The following is a 20,156-nucleotide window of genomic DNA, read 5'->3' as shown; positions in this document are numbered from 1 at the left end:
ATAACCAGCAGCAGCAGCAGCAGCAGCAGCAGCAGCACAGCAGCAGCAGCACACATCACTGCAGCTGAAGTGCAGGTCCGCCTGGCCGATGGAGGGAACAGCTCCTGTTCTGGCAGAGTGGAGGTCTTCCACCTTGGACAGTGGGGGACAGTGTGTGATGATGACTGGGACCTGCTTGATGCTCAGGTGGTGTGTAGACAGCTGGGTTGTGGCAGAGTCCTGGCAGCACCACCGAGTGCACGTTTTGGACAGGGCAGAGGGCCCATCTGGCTGGATGATGTCATCTGTTCAGGAAGTGAGTCATCAATAACAGACTGTAGACATCCAGGGTTTGGCACCAACGACTGTGGTCACAATGAAGACGCCGCTGTGATATGTGAAGGTAAATGTGTCTATATTCTTTAAGTACATTACAGATGTTATTACTCACACATAACTGGTGGATTTACTTTATGTGAGCATTAATGTAAACCACACAGAATGGACATCATGTTCTGCACAATAAGCCAAATGTACAGTCAAAATAATAGATTTTGTTGTGAACATTATTACTAAATGGAGTTTAGAGAAAGTGGCACCTTTGCACACAATTATCAGGAAGAACTGTGGGTGGAAAAGGGACATTTCCTTGTTAGATTTGGTGTCAGTGGGGCCTACCTAGCGATGTGGTTCACGGACATTTTTCTTTTGGTTTGACCAGCAGGCAACACCAAAGTTACTACAGACCCATCTCCAGCAATCACAATTGCTAACATCACTCTGGTGATAGCTGGCACCAGCACCACAAATGGAAAGCTTAGCTTAGCACAAATTGAAATGGTTTTTTGGGCTACACGCACCAAACGTGTTGCGGCTGTAAGCTGTTGTCACTGATGTGCCCACCTAGTTTCAAGGTCATAGGCCACAGTGCAGTGTACTTCTGATCCGTTGAATTGTGTGAAAGTCTGATTGGCTAATAACTCTGCCACTTTAAATGATTTGGGCATGTCCATCAGCCATGCATACCAAATTTGTTGTCATTTGGACTTACAGTTCGAGGAGAGGATTTTCAACAGTTTTTCAAAATTTCCAAGATGGTTGACAAATTACCCAGATGGACACCATTGCTTCCAATTGCAGATTTGTTTGACATACTAAGTGCTGTGCTAAGTTTCAATAGGTCAAACGGGGTGCCCACGAGGACTGTTTATGTTTCGCTGCATGTTATACCCCCCTTGTAGCAGAAATGTAACAAAACCGCTTGGAGACTTGCAGTTTGCCATGTTTGTGTCAAATTTGAAAACTTTTTTTAACCTTTATTTTATACTGAGCAGCTCCACTAGTGTGGTTGGGGTTAACCTTCCAGTCACAAGTTCGCTTTTCTAACCTTTAGGCCACCACTGCCCACAAAAGACCAATCACATGATGGAGCTAGGGCCAAGTACAATGTGTGAAGAATAAGAAGAATTGTTAAAAACAATGGGTTCCTAACGAGTGCTGGTTAAAAAGTAGAGTCCACACACTGCATTGTAGACTTAACTCCCAGTTTATTTAACTGGGAGTTAAGTCTACAATGCAGTGTGCAGAATCTACTTTTTAACCTATGTTGATGGTCTGTTGTCCTGCACCTGCAATGCTGAGTAGATGTGCGTGCTCTACTTTTGTTTGTTGCTAACGAGTGCTCCCTGTCTACAAGCTTGTGATGTCAGACTATTGTTCTAATGCTTACTGTGCCAATATCACTCCAATATATTGACATGCTAATTTCATCTATTTATTGTAATGCTACAAGAACATACATACATATCTGTTCCATAACAAAACAACTGGGGGAATTATGTTCTCCCTCTGAACTGTATGAACACTAGTCAACTATGACACGTTCATTGTTGCACTGCTTGTTTTTCATTTTGAACAGAAGTCAACATGACAGCAGCTCCAACAAGCCCTCCAACAGCAACTCCTTCAAGACCATTTTCCACTGACGTCACTCAGGTGATAACCAGCAGCAGCAGCAGCAGCAGCAGCACAGCAGCAGCAGCACACATCACTGCAGCTGAGGTGCAGGTCCGCCTGGCCGATGGAGGGAACAGCTCCTGTTCTGGCAGAGTGGAGGTCTTCCACCTTGGACAGTGGGGGACAGTGTGTGATGATAACTGGGACCTGCTTGATGCTCAGGTGGTGTGTAGACAGCTGGGTTGTGGCAGAGTCCTGGCAGCACCACCGAGTGCACGTTTTGGACAGGGCAGAGGGCCCATCTGGCTGGATGATGTCATCTGTTCAGGAAGTGAGTCATCAATAACAGACTGTAGACATCCAGGGTTTGGCACCAACAACTGTGTCCACCGTGAATACGCTGCTGTGATCTGTGAAGGTAAATGTGTCTCTATTTTTTAAGTACATTACAGATGTTATTACTCACATATAACTGGTGGATTTACTTTATGTGAGCATTAATGTAAACCAAACAGAGTGGACATCATGTTCTGCACAATAAGCCAAATGTACAGTCAAAATAATAGATTTTGTTGTGAACATTATTACTAAATGGAGTTTAGAGAAAGTGGCACCTTTGCACACAATTATCCAACACAGTCTCTTAGAAAATTGTATAATACCAACGATATGGACCAACGTTGCTATTTTACAATTTCGGCTCGAAAAATGTAAAATAGTAACGTTCTGAGTGGTTAGGGTGAGGATTAGAGTAGGGGGAGGGGTTAGAAACAGAAAATCTCCGTAAAACACGCCCAAACCACGCCCACCGCTGTAGACGCATACGTTCCCATTTTACAATTTCTTAGCCGACATCGTAAAATACCAACGTATGTCCACAAACGTTGCTATTTTACAATTTTTTTGGAGATCGGGTTGAATTATCAGGAAGAACTGTGGGTGGAAAAGGGACATTTCCTTGTTAGATTTGGTGTCAGTGGGGCCTACCTAGCGATGTGGTTCACGGACATTTTTCTTTTGGTTTGACCAGCAGGCAACACCAAAGTTACTACAGACCCATCTCCAGCAATCACAATTGCTAACATCACTCTGGTGATAGCTGGCACCAGCAGCACAAATGGAAAGCTTAGCTTAGCACAAATTGAAATGGTTTTTTGGGCTACAAGCACCAAACGTGTTGCGGCTGTAAGCTGTTGTCACTGATGTGCCCACCTAGTTTCAAGGTCATAGGCCACAGTGCAGTGTACTTCTGATCCGTTGAATTGTGTGAAAGTCTGATTGGCTAATAACTCTGCCACTTTAAATGATTTGGGCATGTCCATCAGCCATGCATACCAAATTTGTGACCTGCTCTGACCAAATCAGTCGCTTGTCGCGCTGGCTGTTTGTCTAGAAAACGCGATTTTATCAGAAAATATTTATTTCTGTTGTTTTGGGGTTTCATCAGATTATAGTAAAATAAAGCCTTGGCTTTCATTCTCTGTAAAGATTATTGTGAAATTCGACCGCTAAATATACTTTTGAAGCTCTTGAAGGTAGTGACAAAACTGAAAGTAAACTGCGCTGCTCTGAGCCTGCTGCTCTCTGCTGCGCGTGCAGCCTCACGTTGCCAGTTAAACGGGTGTGTCAGTACTTGCAAATGGTAGGCTATATTATAGACTACTCTAGGATTTAAAACGCTGTTTCTAAAGTTTGTCAGGGTTGTATTGTGGAGTTCTGTTATTGGTTTGTTATTTTAGACTAGTTTAGGCTGTTTATGTAACGTTTTAACCTCTTAAAAATCTGCCTCTTCGGGGGTTATGATAACGAACATGGCAACCCGTCTGCAGTCTCTCTCTCGCTCTCTCTCTCTCCCCTTGCTCTCTCTCTCCCCGCTGCAACGGGAGAGAGAGAGGGGGAGAGCAGCTGCGTAATTTCTGCATCCAGTGAAAGTCTGTCTGTCTGCCTGTCTGTCTGTCAGATTGATAGACTAATACTAGTCAGTAATCTGCGTGATAATGTTGCTTTACTTTTAAATTCAATTCACAGATGGCATTAGACTGAGCTAATTTCAGATTATTTGCCTCATAGCCTACTTTCAGCTGTCTGTCTCTCTGTCTCTACTCCAGAGCAGAAACGGGTCCGCTATAGATTCTTTGTTGCTGTTATTTGTAATAATTATTACAACAATTACAATTATTACTATTAATGTACAATTATTATCCTGCATGAATGTAGCCCTAATTACAAAAAATAATGTGGGTGGGGCGTCAGAGGATCTTCTGTCAGTTGGGTGTTACAGAACAGTTTGTATTGATAATAATAATAATAATAATAATAATAATAATAATAATAATAATAATAATAATAATAATTGATATGACTTATATACCTCTTTTCTATGTAGCCTACTCAAATATGCTTATACATGAATATTTCCCTGGGGTTAAAGGCTGCATTACAGTAAAGTGATGCCATTTTCTGAATTTACCAGGCTGTTCTAGCTGGTCTATTAGTTGCCTTTACATAGGCTACTTTGTCATGATATCCACTGAGGTGTACTGAGATGTTATGTGTACCTGTTCAACCAACAAAAGTATCTATCTATCTGTATATTCGAATAGAAGACCAGGGGCCAAATGTAGTGTTAATTTGGGCGTAGAGCTTTTTTGGGCTTACACAGATTTCTACACATACAGTACATGCACAGTTTTATACATTTCGCCCCAGAAGTGGTTTATAGGGAAAGTCTCATCAAATCTGGCAAATTTATTTTCTAATCTAATATTAGAAAGTCCAGTTTCCAGGATTTTCCAAGTGGTTTCCAGGACCTTACCATGACCTACCCCAGATCATAACACACCACCATGCAAATGTACAGCCCACTCTAACCGGAGGTGGTTTCCAGACTTTACAAGTAGTTTCCAGGACTTTCCAGGTGGTTTCCAGGACTTTCAAGGTGGTTTCCATGACCTTCCGATGACCTTACCTGCATCATAACACACTGCCATACAAATTTACAGCCAAATTTAACTTGGGGAAGTGTTTTCCAGGACTTTCCAGGACTTTCCAAGTAGTTTCCAGGACTCTCCAGGGCTTTCAAGGTGGTTTCCATGACCTGCTCATGACCTTCCACGGATCATGACACACTGCCATACAAATTTACAGCCAAATCCAACCTGGGGAGGTGGTTTCCAAGACTTTCCAGTGCTTTCCAGGTAGTTTCCAGGACTTTCCAGGTGGTTTAAAGGACTTTCCAGGTGGTTTCCATGACATTGCCATTACCTCCCCAGGATCATAACACAGTGCCATACAAAATTTCAGCCCAATCCCACCTGGTGTGTGGGCATGCACATGCAGACAACTTCAAGAAAAGATGTTTATGTCTCAGAATTAACGTCAAACTTTGAGGCCGTTTTTCTCAAAAACACAGTTTGGAAACAGTCGCGACATAAAGGGGTGTATCTCCCTCAATTGTTGGACTACAAAGATAATTTTGATATCCCCAGAAAGCTGAGAGTCTCCTCTTTCCAATGGTGTATACAACTCAAAATGTATTTTGGGGTCAATGTGACTGATTTTGTCAGAGCAGGTCACATTTGTTGTCATTTGGACTTACAGTTCGAGGAGAGGATTTTCAACAGTTTTTCAAAATTTCCAAGATGGTTGACAAATTACCCAGATGGACACCATTGCTTCCAATTGCAGATTTGTTTGACATACTAAGTGCTACATATCAAGTTTCAATAGGTCAAACGGGGTGCCCACGAGGACTGTTTATGTTTCGCTGCATGTTATACCCCCCTTGTAGCAGAAATGTAACAAAACCGCTTGGAGACTTGCAGTTTGCCATGTTTGTGTCAAATTTTAAAACTTTTTTTAACCTTTATTTTATACTGAGCAGCTCCACTAGTGCGGTTGGGGTTAACCTTCCAGTCACAAGTTCGCTTTTCTAACCTTTAGGCCACCACTGCCCACAAAAGACCAATCACATGATGGAGCTAGGGCCAAGTACAATGTGTGAAGAATAAGAAGAATTGTTAAAAACAATGGGTTCCTAACGAGTGCTGGTTAAAAAGTAGAGTCCACACACTGCATTGTAGACTTAACTCCCAGTTTATTTAACTGGGAGTTAAGACTACAATGCAGTGTGCAGAATCTACTTTTTAACCTATGTTGATGGTCTGTTGTCCTGCACCTGCAATGCTGAGTAGATGTGCGTGCTCTACTTTTGTTTGTTCCTAACGAGTGCTCCCTGTCTACAAGCTTGTGATGTCAGACTATTGTTCTAATGCTTACTGTGCCAATATCACTCCAATATATTGACATGCTAATTTCATCTATTTATTGTAATGCTACAAGAACATACATACATATATGTTCCATAACAAAACAACTGGGGGAATTATGTTCTCCCTCTGAACTGTATGAACACTAGTCAACTATGACACGTTCATTGTTGCACTGCTTGTTTTTCATTTTGAACAGAAGTCAACATGACAGCAGCTCCAACAAGCCCTCCAACAGCAACTCCTTCAAGACCATTTTCCACTGACGTCACTCAGGTGATAACCACCAGCAGCAGCAGCAGCAGCAGCAGCAGCAGCACAGCAGCAGCAGCACACATCACTGCAGCTGAGGTGCAGGTCCGCCTGGCCGATGGAGGGAACAGCTCCTGTTCTGGCAGAGTGGAGGTCTTCCACCTTGGACAGTGGGGGACAGTGTGTGATGATGACTGGGACCTGCTTGATGCTCAGGTGGTGTGTAGACAGCTGGGTTGTGGCAGAGTCCTGGCAGCACCACCGAGTGCACGTTTTGGACAGGGCAGAGGCCCCATCTGGCTGGATGATGTCATCTGTTCAGGAAGTGAGTCATCAATAACAGACTGTAGACATCCAGGGTTTGGCACCAACAACTGTGGTCACAATGAAGACGCCGCTGTGATCTGTGAAGGTAAATGTGTCTCTATTCTTTAAGTACATTACAGATGTTATTACTGACATATAACTGGTGGATTTACTTTATATGTGAGTAGTAATGTAAACCACACAGAGTGGACATCATCTCGCCTCACAATAAGCCAAATGTACAGTCAAAAGAATAGATTGTGTTTTGAACATTATTACTAAATGGAGTTTAGAGGAAGTGGCACATTTGGACACAATAATCAGGAAATTCCCAAGATGGTGGACAATCCACCCAGATGGACCTTATGGGTCCAAATTGGAGATTTGTTCTGCATACTAAATGAGAGCTACATACCAAGTTTCAATTGTCTATGTCAACTGGGGCGGCCAAGAGGACTATAAGTTTGGCTGCTTGTTATAGCGCCCTTCCTGTAGCCGAAATATGACAAAAACACCCAGAGACCTGCTTAACGCAGTTTGCCATGCGTTACAATTCGCATTAGTGTTCATTATCTCAATCCTGCACGGGCCAACATAATGATACGGGTCGGCAGAAATGCATCATTAATTAACTTGGCATCATTCGTTGTCTAGGGGCTTTCCACTACTTCACCGAGAATGGTAACATGAAGTAATAAACACTGAAAGAATGAAAAGGCTGATTTAAGTATTGTTATGTAAGTAGGCTACTCACTCCGACATTAGCTGACATGGCCTTCCAACCCGATCTCCAAAAAAATTGTAAAATAGCAACGTTTGTGGACATACGTTGGTATTTTACGATGTCGGCTAAGAAATTGTAAAATGGGAACGTATGCGTCTACAGCGGTGGGCGTGGTTTGGGCGTGTTTTACGGAGATTTTCTGTTTCTAACCCCTCCCCCTACTCTAATCCTCACCCTAACCACTCAGAACGTTACTATTTTACATTTTTCGAGCCGAAATTGTAAAATAGCAACGTTGGTCCATATCGTTGGTATTATACAATTTTCTAAGAGACTGTGTTGGGCCTTCGGGAGCGGGGTCATCCCTATGTTCCCCGGGTCCTATGTTCCCCGGGTCCTATGTTCCCCGTTTTTAACACTCTCCGTAACATTTGGGGTGTCTATCCGCTATGCCGACCACCTGCAATGCCGACCTTAGGTTTAGGCGTGAGGGGTGGGAGAGGTTAGGTTTTGGGTTAGGGTCTGGGGGAGGTTAGGAAGGGTTTTATGTTCCCCGGTCCCACAAAAACGGGGAACATAGGACCCGGGGAATATAGGACCCGGGGAACATAGGTACGCTCCCTCGGGAGCGATCCTGGCCGGCCACGACACTGCGCCAGCTCCACTATGTTGATTGCATGAGGAATCCAGAGTAATCCTCCTGCGCTATAAGTGGGACAGAACAAAAGTGACAAAACAAAACAAAACAAGACGGAAACTAGTATAGACTATCAACAAGATGCATGGCGGGCCACAAACGCCTCTTCTGTAGGGACCAGACTGAACCCTGAGTGCAAGCACGGCATCCAATTTAAGTCTGCCTATGGCAACCCATTATGGCCAAAAAGGCACCATATGGACACAGAGGTCATATAGAGGTATAAAGGGTGCCTCTAGATCCTTCTAAATGAACACCCACACACATCAAAGATAAATCAGTCATAGCAAATAGAAGTAAATATTAGCATAACCATGTGAGAAGGACTGTAACACATGTTTGTACCAAATTTAAAAACCTTTGACCAATGACATGCTGAGCTAGAGTCGATTAGGCTACAATGTGCAAAATTATAAGAATCTGATTAAAAACAATGGGTTCCTAACGAGTGCTCCCTGTCTATAAGCTTGTGATGCCAAACTTTTGCTCTCTTACTGTGCAGATATCACTCCAATAATATGTACATGCTAATTTCATCTATTCATTTTAATGCTACAAGAACATACATACATATCTGTTCCATATCAAAACAACTGGGGGAATTATGTTCTCCCTCTGAACTGTATGAACACTAGTCAACTATGACACATTCATTGTTGCACTGCTTGTTTTTCATTTTGAATAGAAGTCAACATGGCAGCACCTTCAACAAGCCCTCCAACAACATCTCCTTCAAGACCATTTTCCACTGACGTCACTCAGGTGATAGCCAGCAGCAGCAGCAGCAGCACAGCAGCAGCAGCACACATCACTGCAGCTGAGGTGCAGGTCCGCCTGGCCGATGGCGGGAACAGCTTCTGTTCTGGCAGAGTGGAGGTCTTCCACCTTGGACAGTGGGGGACAGTGTGTGATGATGACTGGGACCTGCTTGATGCTCAGGTGGTGTGTAGACAGCTGGGTTGTGGCAGAGTCCTGGCAGCACCACAGGGTGCACGTTTTGGACAGGGCAGAGGCCCCATCTGGCTGGATGATGTCACCTGTTCAGGAAGTGAGTCATCAATAACAGACTGTAGACATCCAGGGTTTGGGACCCACAACTGTGGTCACAATGAAGACGCTGCTGTGATCTGTGAAGGTAAATGTGTCTCTATTCTTTAAGTACATTACAGATGTTATTACTCACATATAACTGGTGGATTTACTTTATATGTGAGCAGTAATTTAAACCACACAGAGTGGACATCATCTCGCTGCACAATAAACCAAATTTACACTCAAAATAATAGATTGTGTTTTGAACGTTATTACTGAATGGAGTTTAGAGGAAGTGGCACCTTTGCACACAATTATCAGGAAGAACTGTGGGTGGAAAAAGGGACATTTCCTTGTTAGATTTGGTGTCAGTGGGGCCTACCTAGCGATGTGGTTCACGGACATTTTTCTTTTGGTTTGACCAGCAGGCAACAGCAAAGTTACTACAGACCCATCTCCAGCAATGACAATTGCTAACATCACTCTGGTGATCGCCGGCACCAGCAGCACAAATGGAAAACTTAGCACAAATTGAAATGGTTTGTTGGGCTACCAGCACCAAACGTGGTGCGGCTGTAAAGTGTTGTCACTGATGTGCCCACCTAGTTTCAAGGTCATAGGCCACTGTGCATTGTCCTTCTGATCCATTGAATTGTGTGAAAGTCTGATTGGCTGATAACTCTGCCACTTTAAATGATTTGGGCATGTCCATCGGCCATGCATACCAAATTTGTTGTCATTTGGACTTACAGTTCGAGGAGAGGATTTTCAACAGTTTTTCAAAATTTCCAAGATGGTGGACAAATTACCCAGATGGACACCATTGCTTCCAATTGCAGATTTGTTTGACATACTAAGTGCTGTGCTACATATCAAGTTTCAATAGGTCAAACGGGGTGCCCACGAGGACTGTTTATGTTTCGCTGCATGTTATACCCCCCTTGTAGCAGAAATGTAACAAAACCGCTTGGAGACTTGCAGTTTGCCATGTTTGTGTCAAATTTGAAAACTTTTTTTAACCTTTATTTTATACTGAGCAGCTCCACTAGTGTGGTTGGGGTTAACCTTCCAGTCACAAGTTCGCTTTTCTAACCTTTAGGCCACCACTGCCCACAAAAGACCAATCACATGATGGAGCTAGGGCCAAGTACAATGTGTGAAGAATAAGAAGAATTGTTAAAAACAATGGGTTCCTAACGAGTGCTGGTTAAAAAGTAGAGTCCACACACTGCATTGTAGACTTAACTCCCAGTTTATTTAACTGGGAGTTAAGTCTACAATGCAGTGTGCAGAATCTACTTTTTAACCTATGTTGATGGTCTGTTGTCCTGCACCTGCAATGCTGAGTAGATGTGCGTGCTCTACTTTTGTTTGTTGCTAACGAGTGCTCCCTGTCTACAAGCTTGTGATGTCAGACTATTGTTCTAATGCTTACTGTGCAGATATCACTCCAATAATATGTACATGCTAATTTCATCTATTCATTTTAATGCTACAAGAACATACATACATATCTGTTCCATATCAAAACAACTGGGGGAATTATGTTCTCCCTCTGAACTGTATGAACACTAGTCAACTATGACACATTCATTGTTGCACTGCTTGTTTTTTATTTTCAATAGAAGTCAAGATGACAGCAGCTCCAACAAGCCCTCCATCAGCAACTCCTTCAGGACCATTTTCCACTGACGTCACTCAGGTGATAGCCAGCAGCAGCAGCAGCACAGCAGCAGCAGCAGCACACATCACTGCAGCTGAGGTGCAGGTCCGCCTGGCCGATGGAGGGAACAGCTCCTGTTCTGGCAGAGTGGAGGTCTTCCACCTTGGACAGTGGGGGACAGTGTGTGATGATGACTGGGACCTGCTTGATGCTCAGGTGGTGTGTAGACAGCTGGGTTGTGGCAGAGTCCTGGCAGCACCACCGAGTGCACGTTTTGGACAGGGCAGAGGGCCCATCTGGCTGGATGATGTCACCTGTTCAGGAAGTGAGTCATCAATAACAGACTGTAGACATCGAGGGTTTGGCATCAACAACTGTGGTCACAATGAAGACGCTGCGGTGATCTGTGAAGGTAAATGTGTCTGTATTCTTTAAGTACACTACAGATGTTATTACTCACATATAACTGGTGGATTTACTTTATATGTGAGCATTAATGTAAACCACACAGAGTGGACATCATGTTCTGCACAATAAGCCAAATGTACAGTCAAAATAATAGATTTTGTTGTGAACATTATTACTAAATGGAGTTTAGAGAAAGTGTTACCTTTGCACACAATTATCAGGAAGAACTGTGGGTGGAAAAAGGAACATTTCCTTGTTAGATTTGGTGTCAGTGGGGCCTACCTAGCGATGTGGTTCACAGAGATTTTTCTTTTGGTTTGACCAGCAGGCAACAACAAAGTTACTACAGACCCATCTCCAGCAATCACAATTGCTAACATCACTCTGGTGATAGCCGGCACCAGCAGCACAAATGGAAAGCTTAGCTTAGCACAAATTGAAATGGTTTCTTGGGCTACCAGCACCAAACGTGTTGCGGCTGTAAGCTGTTGTCACCGATGTGCCCACCTAGTTTCAAGGTCATAGGCCACAGTGCAGTGTACTTCTGATCCGTTGAATTGTGTGAAAGTCTGATTGGCTAATAACTCTGCCACTTTAAACGATTTGGGCATGTCCATCAGCCATGCATACCAAATTTGTTGTCATTTGGACTTACAGTTCGAGGAGAGGATTTTCAACAGTTTTTCAAAATTTCCAAGATGGTTGACAAATTACCCAGATGGACACCATTGCTTCCAATTGCAGATTTGTTTGACATACTAAGTGCTGTGCTACATATCAAGTTTCAATAGGTCAAACGGGGTGCCCACGAGGACTGTTTATGTTTCGCTGCATGTTATACCCCTCCTTGTAGCAGAAATGTAACAAAACCGCTCGGAGACTTGGAGTTTGCCATGTTTGTGTCAAATTTTAAAACTTTTTTTAACCTTTATTTTATACTGAGCAGCTCCACTAGTGTGGTTGGGGTTAACCTTCCAGTCACAAGTTCGCTTTTCTAACCTTTAGGCCACCACTGCCCACAAAAGACCAATCACATGATGGAGGTAGGGCCAAGTACAATGTGTGAAGAATAAGAAGAATTGTTAAAAACAATGGGTTCCTAACGAGTGCTGGTTAAAAAGTAGAGTCCACACACTGCATTGTAGACTTAACTCCCAGTTAAGTCTACAATGCAGTGTGCAGACTCTACTTTTGAAGCTATGTTGATGGTCTGTTGTCCTGCACCTGCAATGCTGAGTGGATGTGCATGCTCTACTTTTGTTTGTTCCTAACGAGTGCTCCCTGTCTACAAGCTTGTGATGTCAGACTATTGTTCTAATGCTTACTGTGCCAATATCACCCCAATATATTCACATGCTAATTTCATCTATTCATTTTCATGCTACAACACAATACATACATATCTGTTCCATATCAAGCACTGCTTGTTTTTCATTTTGAATAGAAGTCAACATGGCAGCACCTTCAACAAGCCCTCCAACAGCAACTCGTTCAAGACCATTTTCCACTGACGTCACTCAGGTGATAGCCAGCAGCACAGAAGCAGCAGCAGCACACATCACAGCAGCTGAGGTGCAGGTCCGCCTGGCCGATGGAGGGAACAGCTCCTGTTCTGGCAGAGTGGAGGTCTTCCACCTTGGACAGTGGGGGACAGTGTGTGATGATGAGTGGGGCCCGGTTGATGCCCAGGTGGTGTGTAGACAGCTGGGTTGTGGCAGAGTCCTGGCAGCACCACCGAGTGCACGTTTTGGACAGGGCAGAGGGCCCATCTGGCTGGATGATGTCACCTGTTCAGGAAGTGAGTCATCAATAACAGACTGTAGACATCGAGGGTTTGGCACCAACAACTGTGGTCACAATGAAGACGCTGCTGTGATCTGTGAAGGTAAATGTGTCTCTATTCTTTAAGTACATTACAGATGTTATTACTAACATATAACTGGTGGATTTACTTTATATGTGAGCATTAATTTAAACCACACAGAGTTGACATCATCTCGCTGCACAATAAGCCAAATGTACAGTCAAAAGAATAGATTGTGTTTTGAACGTTATTACTAAATGGAGTTTAGAGGAAGTGGCACCTTTGGACACAATAATCAGGAAATTTCCAAGATGGTGGACAATCCACCCAGATGGACCTTATGGGTCCAAATTGGAGATTTGTTCTGCATACCAAGTTTCAATTGTCTATGTCAACTGGGGCGGCCAAGAGGACGCTAAGTTTGGCTGCTTGTTATAGCGCCCTTCCTGTAGCCGAAATATGACAAAACCACTCAGAGATCTGCTTAACGCAGTTTGCCATGCGTTACAATTCACATTAGTGTTCATTATCTCAATCCCACACGGGCCAACAAAAAATTACGGGTCGGCAGAAATGCATCATTAATTAACTTGGCATCGTTCGTTGTCTAGGGGCTTTCCACTACTTCGCTGAGAATGGTAACATGAAGTAATAAACACTGAAAGAATGAAAAGGCTGATTTAAGTATTGTTATGTAAGTAGGCTACTCACTCCAACATTAGCTGACATGGCCTTCGGGAGCAATCCTGGACGTTCACGACACTGCGCCAGCTCCACTCTGTTGATTGCATGAGGAATCCAGAGTACTGCTCCTGCGCTATCAATCAATCAAACAATCTTTATTAGCAGACACAAGGTCCAATAAAAACACACAGTAAAAGACAACACAACAACATCAAATAATTAAACAATTAACATCAGCACATCAAAAAGGCTGTAGCTCAGGAGGTAGAGTGGGTCGTCCACTAATCACTTTGGATAAAAGAAGTCGGTGGTTCGATTCCCGGCTCCTCCAGTCTGTATGTTGAAGTGTCCTTGGGCAAGACACTGAACCCCAAATTGCTCCCGTTGGTGTGCCAGCACCCTGCGTGGTAGCGTGCCGCCATCGGTGTGTGAATGGGTGAATGTACCTAGTGACTGTAAAGCGCTTTGGATAAAAGCGCTATATAAATGCAGGCCATTAAAAAGACTACAATAAGAGCCTGTACCAATGAGCCCAAGTGCCGGAGTGATACTTGATTGCACTACAACTGGGCTGAGTCAGAAGCATGATTATGATATTCTGAGAAACATTCAGACGACAAATAAACGTATAGGTCAGGTTTCTCAGTAGGGCATGAAAGGTATTGACCCCTACACCACAAAACATTTCACTGGCACTACAACACCTTGGCCTCCCAAGCAGTATTCTCATACAGTCATTGTAGGCCACCTGCAGTTTCTGAATGCTAGCCTGCTTAAACTTGACCCACAAGGGGGCAGTATAAAGCGGTGTACAATTGGCTTTGAACAGGGTTATTTTGACCTCTTCAGAGCAGAAATAAAACTTCTTTCTCAGCATATTTGCTTGTGCATACAACATACGTCGCTGCCTATACATGTCATCGTCATCACTCATATGATCATTAATGATGTGGCCCAGATATTTAGTACTGCTACACACATCCAGCACATGTCCTGAGAGATAAAAGGATGGGAAGGAGAGATCCTTATCATCTCTTGTCCTGAAGATCATAATGACACTCTTTTTAGCATTGTACTTTACATCAAACTGTACACCATAATTACAACAAATATTTAGCAGCTGTTGGAAACCCGCACTGCTTGGCGACAGGATGGCAAGGTCGTCAGCATACATACAATGATTAATGAAGGTGTTACCAAGCACACATCCAGTTCTACATCTACTGAGCTGCCCAGAAAGGTCATTCATATAGAAATTAAAAAGCACAGGAGAAAGAAGCCCTCCCTGACGGACACCATTCCCAACCCCAAAAGGAGCAGAGACCATGTTGCCCCACTTGATCTGCATAGTCTGGTTTGCATACCAGTATGCCAGGATTCTGATCAAACTGCAAGGCACTCCCCTCTCCCTCAGCTTAATGAACAGTTTCTGGTCGTTTAAACGGTCAAATGCCTTAGACGCATCAATGAAACTCACTAGGACAGAGGAGTTTTTACCTTTATACATGTCAATAACTTCTTTCAGTCCATAGATGCAAAGGTCAGTACCATGCTTGGCTTTAAACCCAAACTGATTATCAGCAGTGCCTACTGAAGAAGGAGACCCCCCGCGAGTTGACCTTTCAGGTCGTCATGGAATATTTTAAAATACCAAAATATATTAAATCAATAATATATTTAAAACGATACCAAAATATTATCTCTTCATGCACCTATGATGCCTGACGAGAAAGCTCTCAGCCGGTATGCAAGAGCCCCTCAGCGAACCATCTATTCTGTCACCACCGGCGTTTTGACCTTAAATCTTTATTTCTATACCCCTGCTCACCACTAGCTCGAAACGGTCAAAAGTAGTCTACCTCTTTACTAGTCTACGTAAGTACAGTGGGTCAGAGTACAAATAGTCTTTCCATTCCTAAAGTAATATTCATAAATAGTAGTATTCTAATTACCCTAGTTTTCTTGCTGATAACACAACAATTATTTTGATTAGCAATCACCAGTTTTGTTTTGGCCTGAGCTCTGCAGTAGGAGTTATCTATTTAAAGACAAACCATGCAATGGCCATGTCACATGTCATACTTTAGAACCATTCAGATAGTATGTCATATGCACATGACCTTACATAGCACGCCGGCTTGAGCGTAGTAACCAGGTATCAGCTGGTTCCCACCGTCAGAGGCTCGGTTCGTTCTACCTTAAAATCAGGTGGAAGGTGCTACGTCCACCTTATCCACTGGAATTACTCACGCTCATCCAACAACCAAAGCTAAGGGAGGGGAACGCGCTAACGCGCACCCGCGACCCCTATGGGCCAGGTATTATAAAAAAGGCCTATAAATTGCCTCTGTGGAATACTCACTTCCTTTGAAGAAAGGCTTGGAGCAGAGAGAACCTCAAAAAGTGTTGTCCAGATGAAAGCAGGGAAAAGATGTGCAACCGAGTTTAAAAAGTATTTATTTAAAATAAAAGAAAGGTGCTCCAAAATGATCTACAAAGTTCTCAACAAATTTCTCTCTGTGCAACATAGTATTTTCTTTAAATGCAAAATGCCCCAAGTTGAAGTAATGTCCTCAAGATGCTGCTTTCCCAAAAGATGTGAAAGTCAAAGTGGAAGGGTAGAAGAAGATGCTTACACAGTGTTCATTACCTATATTTATAGTCCCTCGAGACCCCCCCCATAAGCTCTAGACACCTCCCAAATGTAGGCCTTCCCCACATCAGCCCATACAGTCACATGTTCAATACGTGTATGGTTGGACATTGTCATAAATGTGGAAAGGATCCAACTAGTAGACTAGTTAGGGCAACTGAGTCAATCCCCCGCCTCCCCGTACTCCTGATGAAGCAGAAAGGTGGGGGCCCTTGTCACATGGTTCATTTTAGCGAATGGTTTTTCAGTCAGATTTCTTTGGAAAGCACCCAATCTTCTCAGTTCCTTGAGTTCGGGTGTCCCTATCAAGGATGCTCTCTAGATGAACAGAAAGGCCTTGGCCTGGAAACAAGTTCATTATTCCTCATTGCTACCCCGCCCCTACCTGCTTTGAGCAAAGAATTAACCCTTTGAATCCACCCTTGGAGGCGAACAGAGAAAGCGCAGTTTCCCCCATATTAGGAAATACACAGTTATATTCCTTTAAAATTGTACTGGGCCGCACTGCACAGGTGTTCTCTGTCATACTCCCCCTTCTCTCTTTGGCACGATGCCTGGAGAAGGGATAGCAGACAGAGTCCCCCCAACAGAACGCTTCATAGCTGAAACCTGATCCTCTTCTCAAAGCCCCACTCGTTGAAATCGAAAGCAACTCATATCGAAACCTAACTTTTGCACCCGAGGCCTTCATTATATGTGAGAGAGAATATACATTTTACCAGTTTTGACAGCAATAGGCCTACTTAAATCTTCTCTGCCTATTTTGTTGTGAACCAACACAAACCACCACAGCATGATATTTGAATGTCATTATAGAAAAGCCAATGCTATTTTCTCAGCCTAAAATCCTAAACACAACACAGCATAAATGCACGCCAGAATATAGAATGAGTAAAATGAGTGTAACATAAAAGATAAAACAAGCCTGGTTATATCTCTACTTCTCAGGTACTAAATGAGTGCAGGGCGCATTGATTTAAAATAACTTTGGACCATAACAAGCGCTTAACGAGTCATCATGTCAAAACACTACCAAGGGCTTCCATAGTGACCAAATACCACAAAATACAATACTACATATGGACTTAAATGAGATAGTAAGATTTTCTCTAAAACTTTGGAGAGTACACTAGCAAGGGCAATTGGCCGGTAATTGTCCAGGCTACCCACCTTGCCTGTCTTATCCTTGATGACTGGCACCAAGGTAACAGGCAACATGGAGTTTGGCAGCAGCCCATGTGACATAAGGCCTGTAAAACATATGGCGAGCAGAACAGATACCCTAGGGCTTGCATACTTTAAAAGCTCTGCAGTGATATTATCTGGACCGCCCGCTTTATGATTATGAGTTATTGCCTCCTGCACCTCAATAGCTGTGACTCCAACTACCTCGCTGTCAGGGATGCTCCCCACTTCCAAGGGGTCACTGTCTAAGCAGTTAAAGATAGCGGAATAGTGCTGCCTCCACAACTCCGCTATGTTTTCAGATCCAGTTACTCCCTCAACTGAACAAGGCAGGGACACGCTTCCCCGGTTCAAGGCCTTCACCTCCTTCCAGAACCCAGTTACATTACAGCTAACGAGCTTCTCTGCCATAGAGTCTGCTCTAATAAGTTGTTCATGTCTGGCAACGTAGCGGATGGCTGATTTGTATCTGGCATGTGTGAACTTTTTGTAGTCCAGGGAAGGTCCCTGCCTGGGCCTGCCTGCCTGAACCCACTCACTGTTATCTTCCCTGGCTGCAGCATGATGAGGAGCTACATGTTTCTGCCAACCTGGTTTACCCGGCTTACTTTTTGCCCTATTTGCATATGTAAAGCAAGTAGTGGCATTACAGATAGTTTCAGCTATAGTCTCATAGATAGCACAAATATCAATATGGTGGGCTTTGTTCTTACAATTAAGATCAGAACACATAATAGCATCATAAGGCAAAAACATTATTCAGAAGAGCATCAGTTATTTCACCATACGACCTGATATCATCATCTGAGAGTTTTGACCAGTCTACTTTAGCTCTAGAGCCGTCATTGCTCTCCCGACTCAACTCTGGGAGACTGTCCACCTCAATATAAAAAGTAAAAGGAATGTGGTCACTCATGGACGCTTCATACACAATCTCCATAGAGTGGATATTGGCATGAGCATCGGCCGTGGTAACACAGTGATCAAGCCAGGATGTAGTGTGCCAGACTTCACTAATATAAGTATAGCTGTCAGCTGGTAAGAGCACTTTGCTGGATATTATGAGATCACTGTCCTCACAAAGGTGAACCAGGTGCTTTTATCTGCTATGTCAGTCACCTACGACATAAACACAAGTACAAGGATTATCCTGCATAAAAGAGTGTATAAAAGCAAGTTTACTGGGCCGTAGCTAGAGGGAGGAAAGTGTGGACGATTCCAAGGGCCCTTGACTGACAGGGGCCCTAAAAAAATTAACCGTAGGGATGTTTTTGCAGTACGAAATTATTAAACTATCATCATCTATCAAGACTCCTGTTGGACTCCATATGTATATCAATATTCTTTCTAGTCATTAGTTTAGTGATAGCATTTCTTTGTTCACTGTGGTGTATTCAGGGCAGAAAGAGAGCATGGTGATTCAACAGGGCAAGGAGAGCTGGTATAGGTGATATAGAGGTGATTGAGAAAAGGCAAATAATGACATTACAATAGTCTCTAAGCTGAGCTGAATATTAATTTAAAATTAGATATTCCTCTAAATTGGGCTTCAAATGGCCAAAATTTTCCGCCGGCACCCTTCGGACGGCGGCATCCGTGGGCCCGATGTTATATCCTTAAATGGGGCCCAAAATCCCTGGCTACGGCCCTGTTTACTATAGCGGTCAGAAGCCTAGAGTTAAGTGGCCAGGTGCAGCGGAAAGTAGGAAGTGGGAAGATATCAATAGTGATTTGGTTAGGATGTTAGAGAAGCTTAAAGGAACTGCTGAGAGTAAGTTGGAGAAAATGGGAGATTGTATTTATGATTATGGTAAGGAAAGGTTTGGCGTCTTTGAGAAAAGGAAGAAACTAGAGGGTGAGGTAGTTAAATCTAGGCGCCAACAAGAGATAGATAGACTTATCCAGGAGAGAAGACAGCTTAAGAGGCAGTGGAGGAAAGCTACAGAGGTTGAGAAGGAAGGCATTGATTGCTTGCAGTCAGATGTGAGGGATCGGTTGGCAGTTTTAAGAAGAGCAGAGAGCATTAGGAAAAATAGGAAAAAGAAAGAGAGAGCTAGAATAGCATTCTATAAGGATCCATTTAGATTTGTGAAGTCATTGCTTAGTAAGGAAAAGAATGGTAGCCTTATGGTACCTAAGCAGAAGTTTGAGGAATATTTGGAGGAGGTTCACAAAGATAGGGAAAGGTTTAGAGAGATGACAGTCCCAGCTGATATTCCACCTATTGGTGAAATAGAGAGCCAGTGTGATGATAGCCCACCAAGGTGGAAAGAAGTTCAAGAAGTAGTGAGACGTGCAAGGGCCTCTTCAGCCCCGGGTCCTAATGGAGTCCCCTACCGGCTGTATAAGAGTGCTCCAGATGTGTTGCAGTTTCTATGGAAGCTGATGAAGGTAGTCTGGAAGAAGCAGGTTATTCCTAAGGCGTGGCGTAGAGCAGGGGGAATCTTCATTCCTAAAGAAAGGGACTCGTTAGAGATAAGTCAGTTTAGACCTATCAGTCTACTTAATGTTGAAGGGAAGGTTTTCTTGTGGCACAGAGGCTGTC

The 20,156-nt window shown here is 43.4% G+C and overlaps 1 protein-coding gene across 1 annotated transcript; it reads left to right on the top strand.

The window, feature by feature from the left end:
* Positions 1–6,057: 6,057 nt before the first annotated feature.
* LOC310779454 (scavenger receptor cysteine-rich domain-containing group B protein-like) lies at positions 6,058–18,140 on the top strand (the record flags this gene model as incomplete). Its single annotated transcript, XM_083639987.1, has 4 exons — positions 6,058–6,062; positions 6,494–6,638; positions 11,025–11,186; positions 18,105–18,140. 4 exons carry the CDS (start codon positions 6,058–6,060, stop codon positions 18,138–18,140), a joined length of 348 nt encoding a protein of 115 aa, XP_083496113.1.
* Between the last annotated feature and the right edge of the window lie 2,016 nt (positions 18,141–20,156).

This window comes from Poromitra crassiceps (genome assembly GCF_964638095.1).
Source record: "Poromitra crassiceps genome assembly, chromosome: 7".
Taxonomy (NCBI): domain Eukaryota; kingdom Metazoa; phylum Chordata; class Actinopteri; order Beryciformes; family Melamphaidae; genus Poromitra; species Poromitra crassiceps.
Note: the sequence above shows the minus strand (reverse complement) of the source record. Positions and strands in the feature narration are given on the sequence as shown.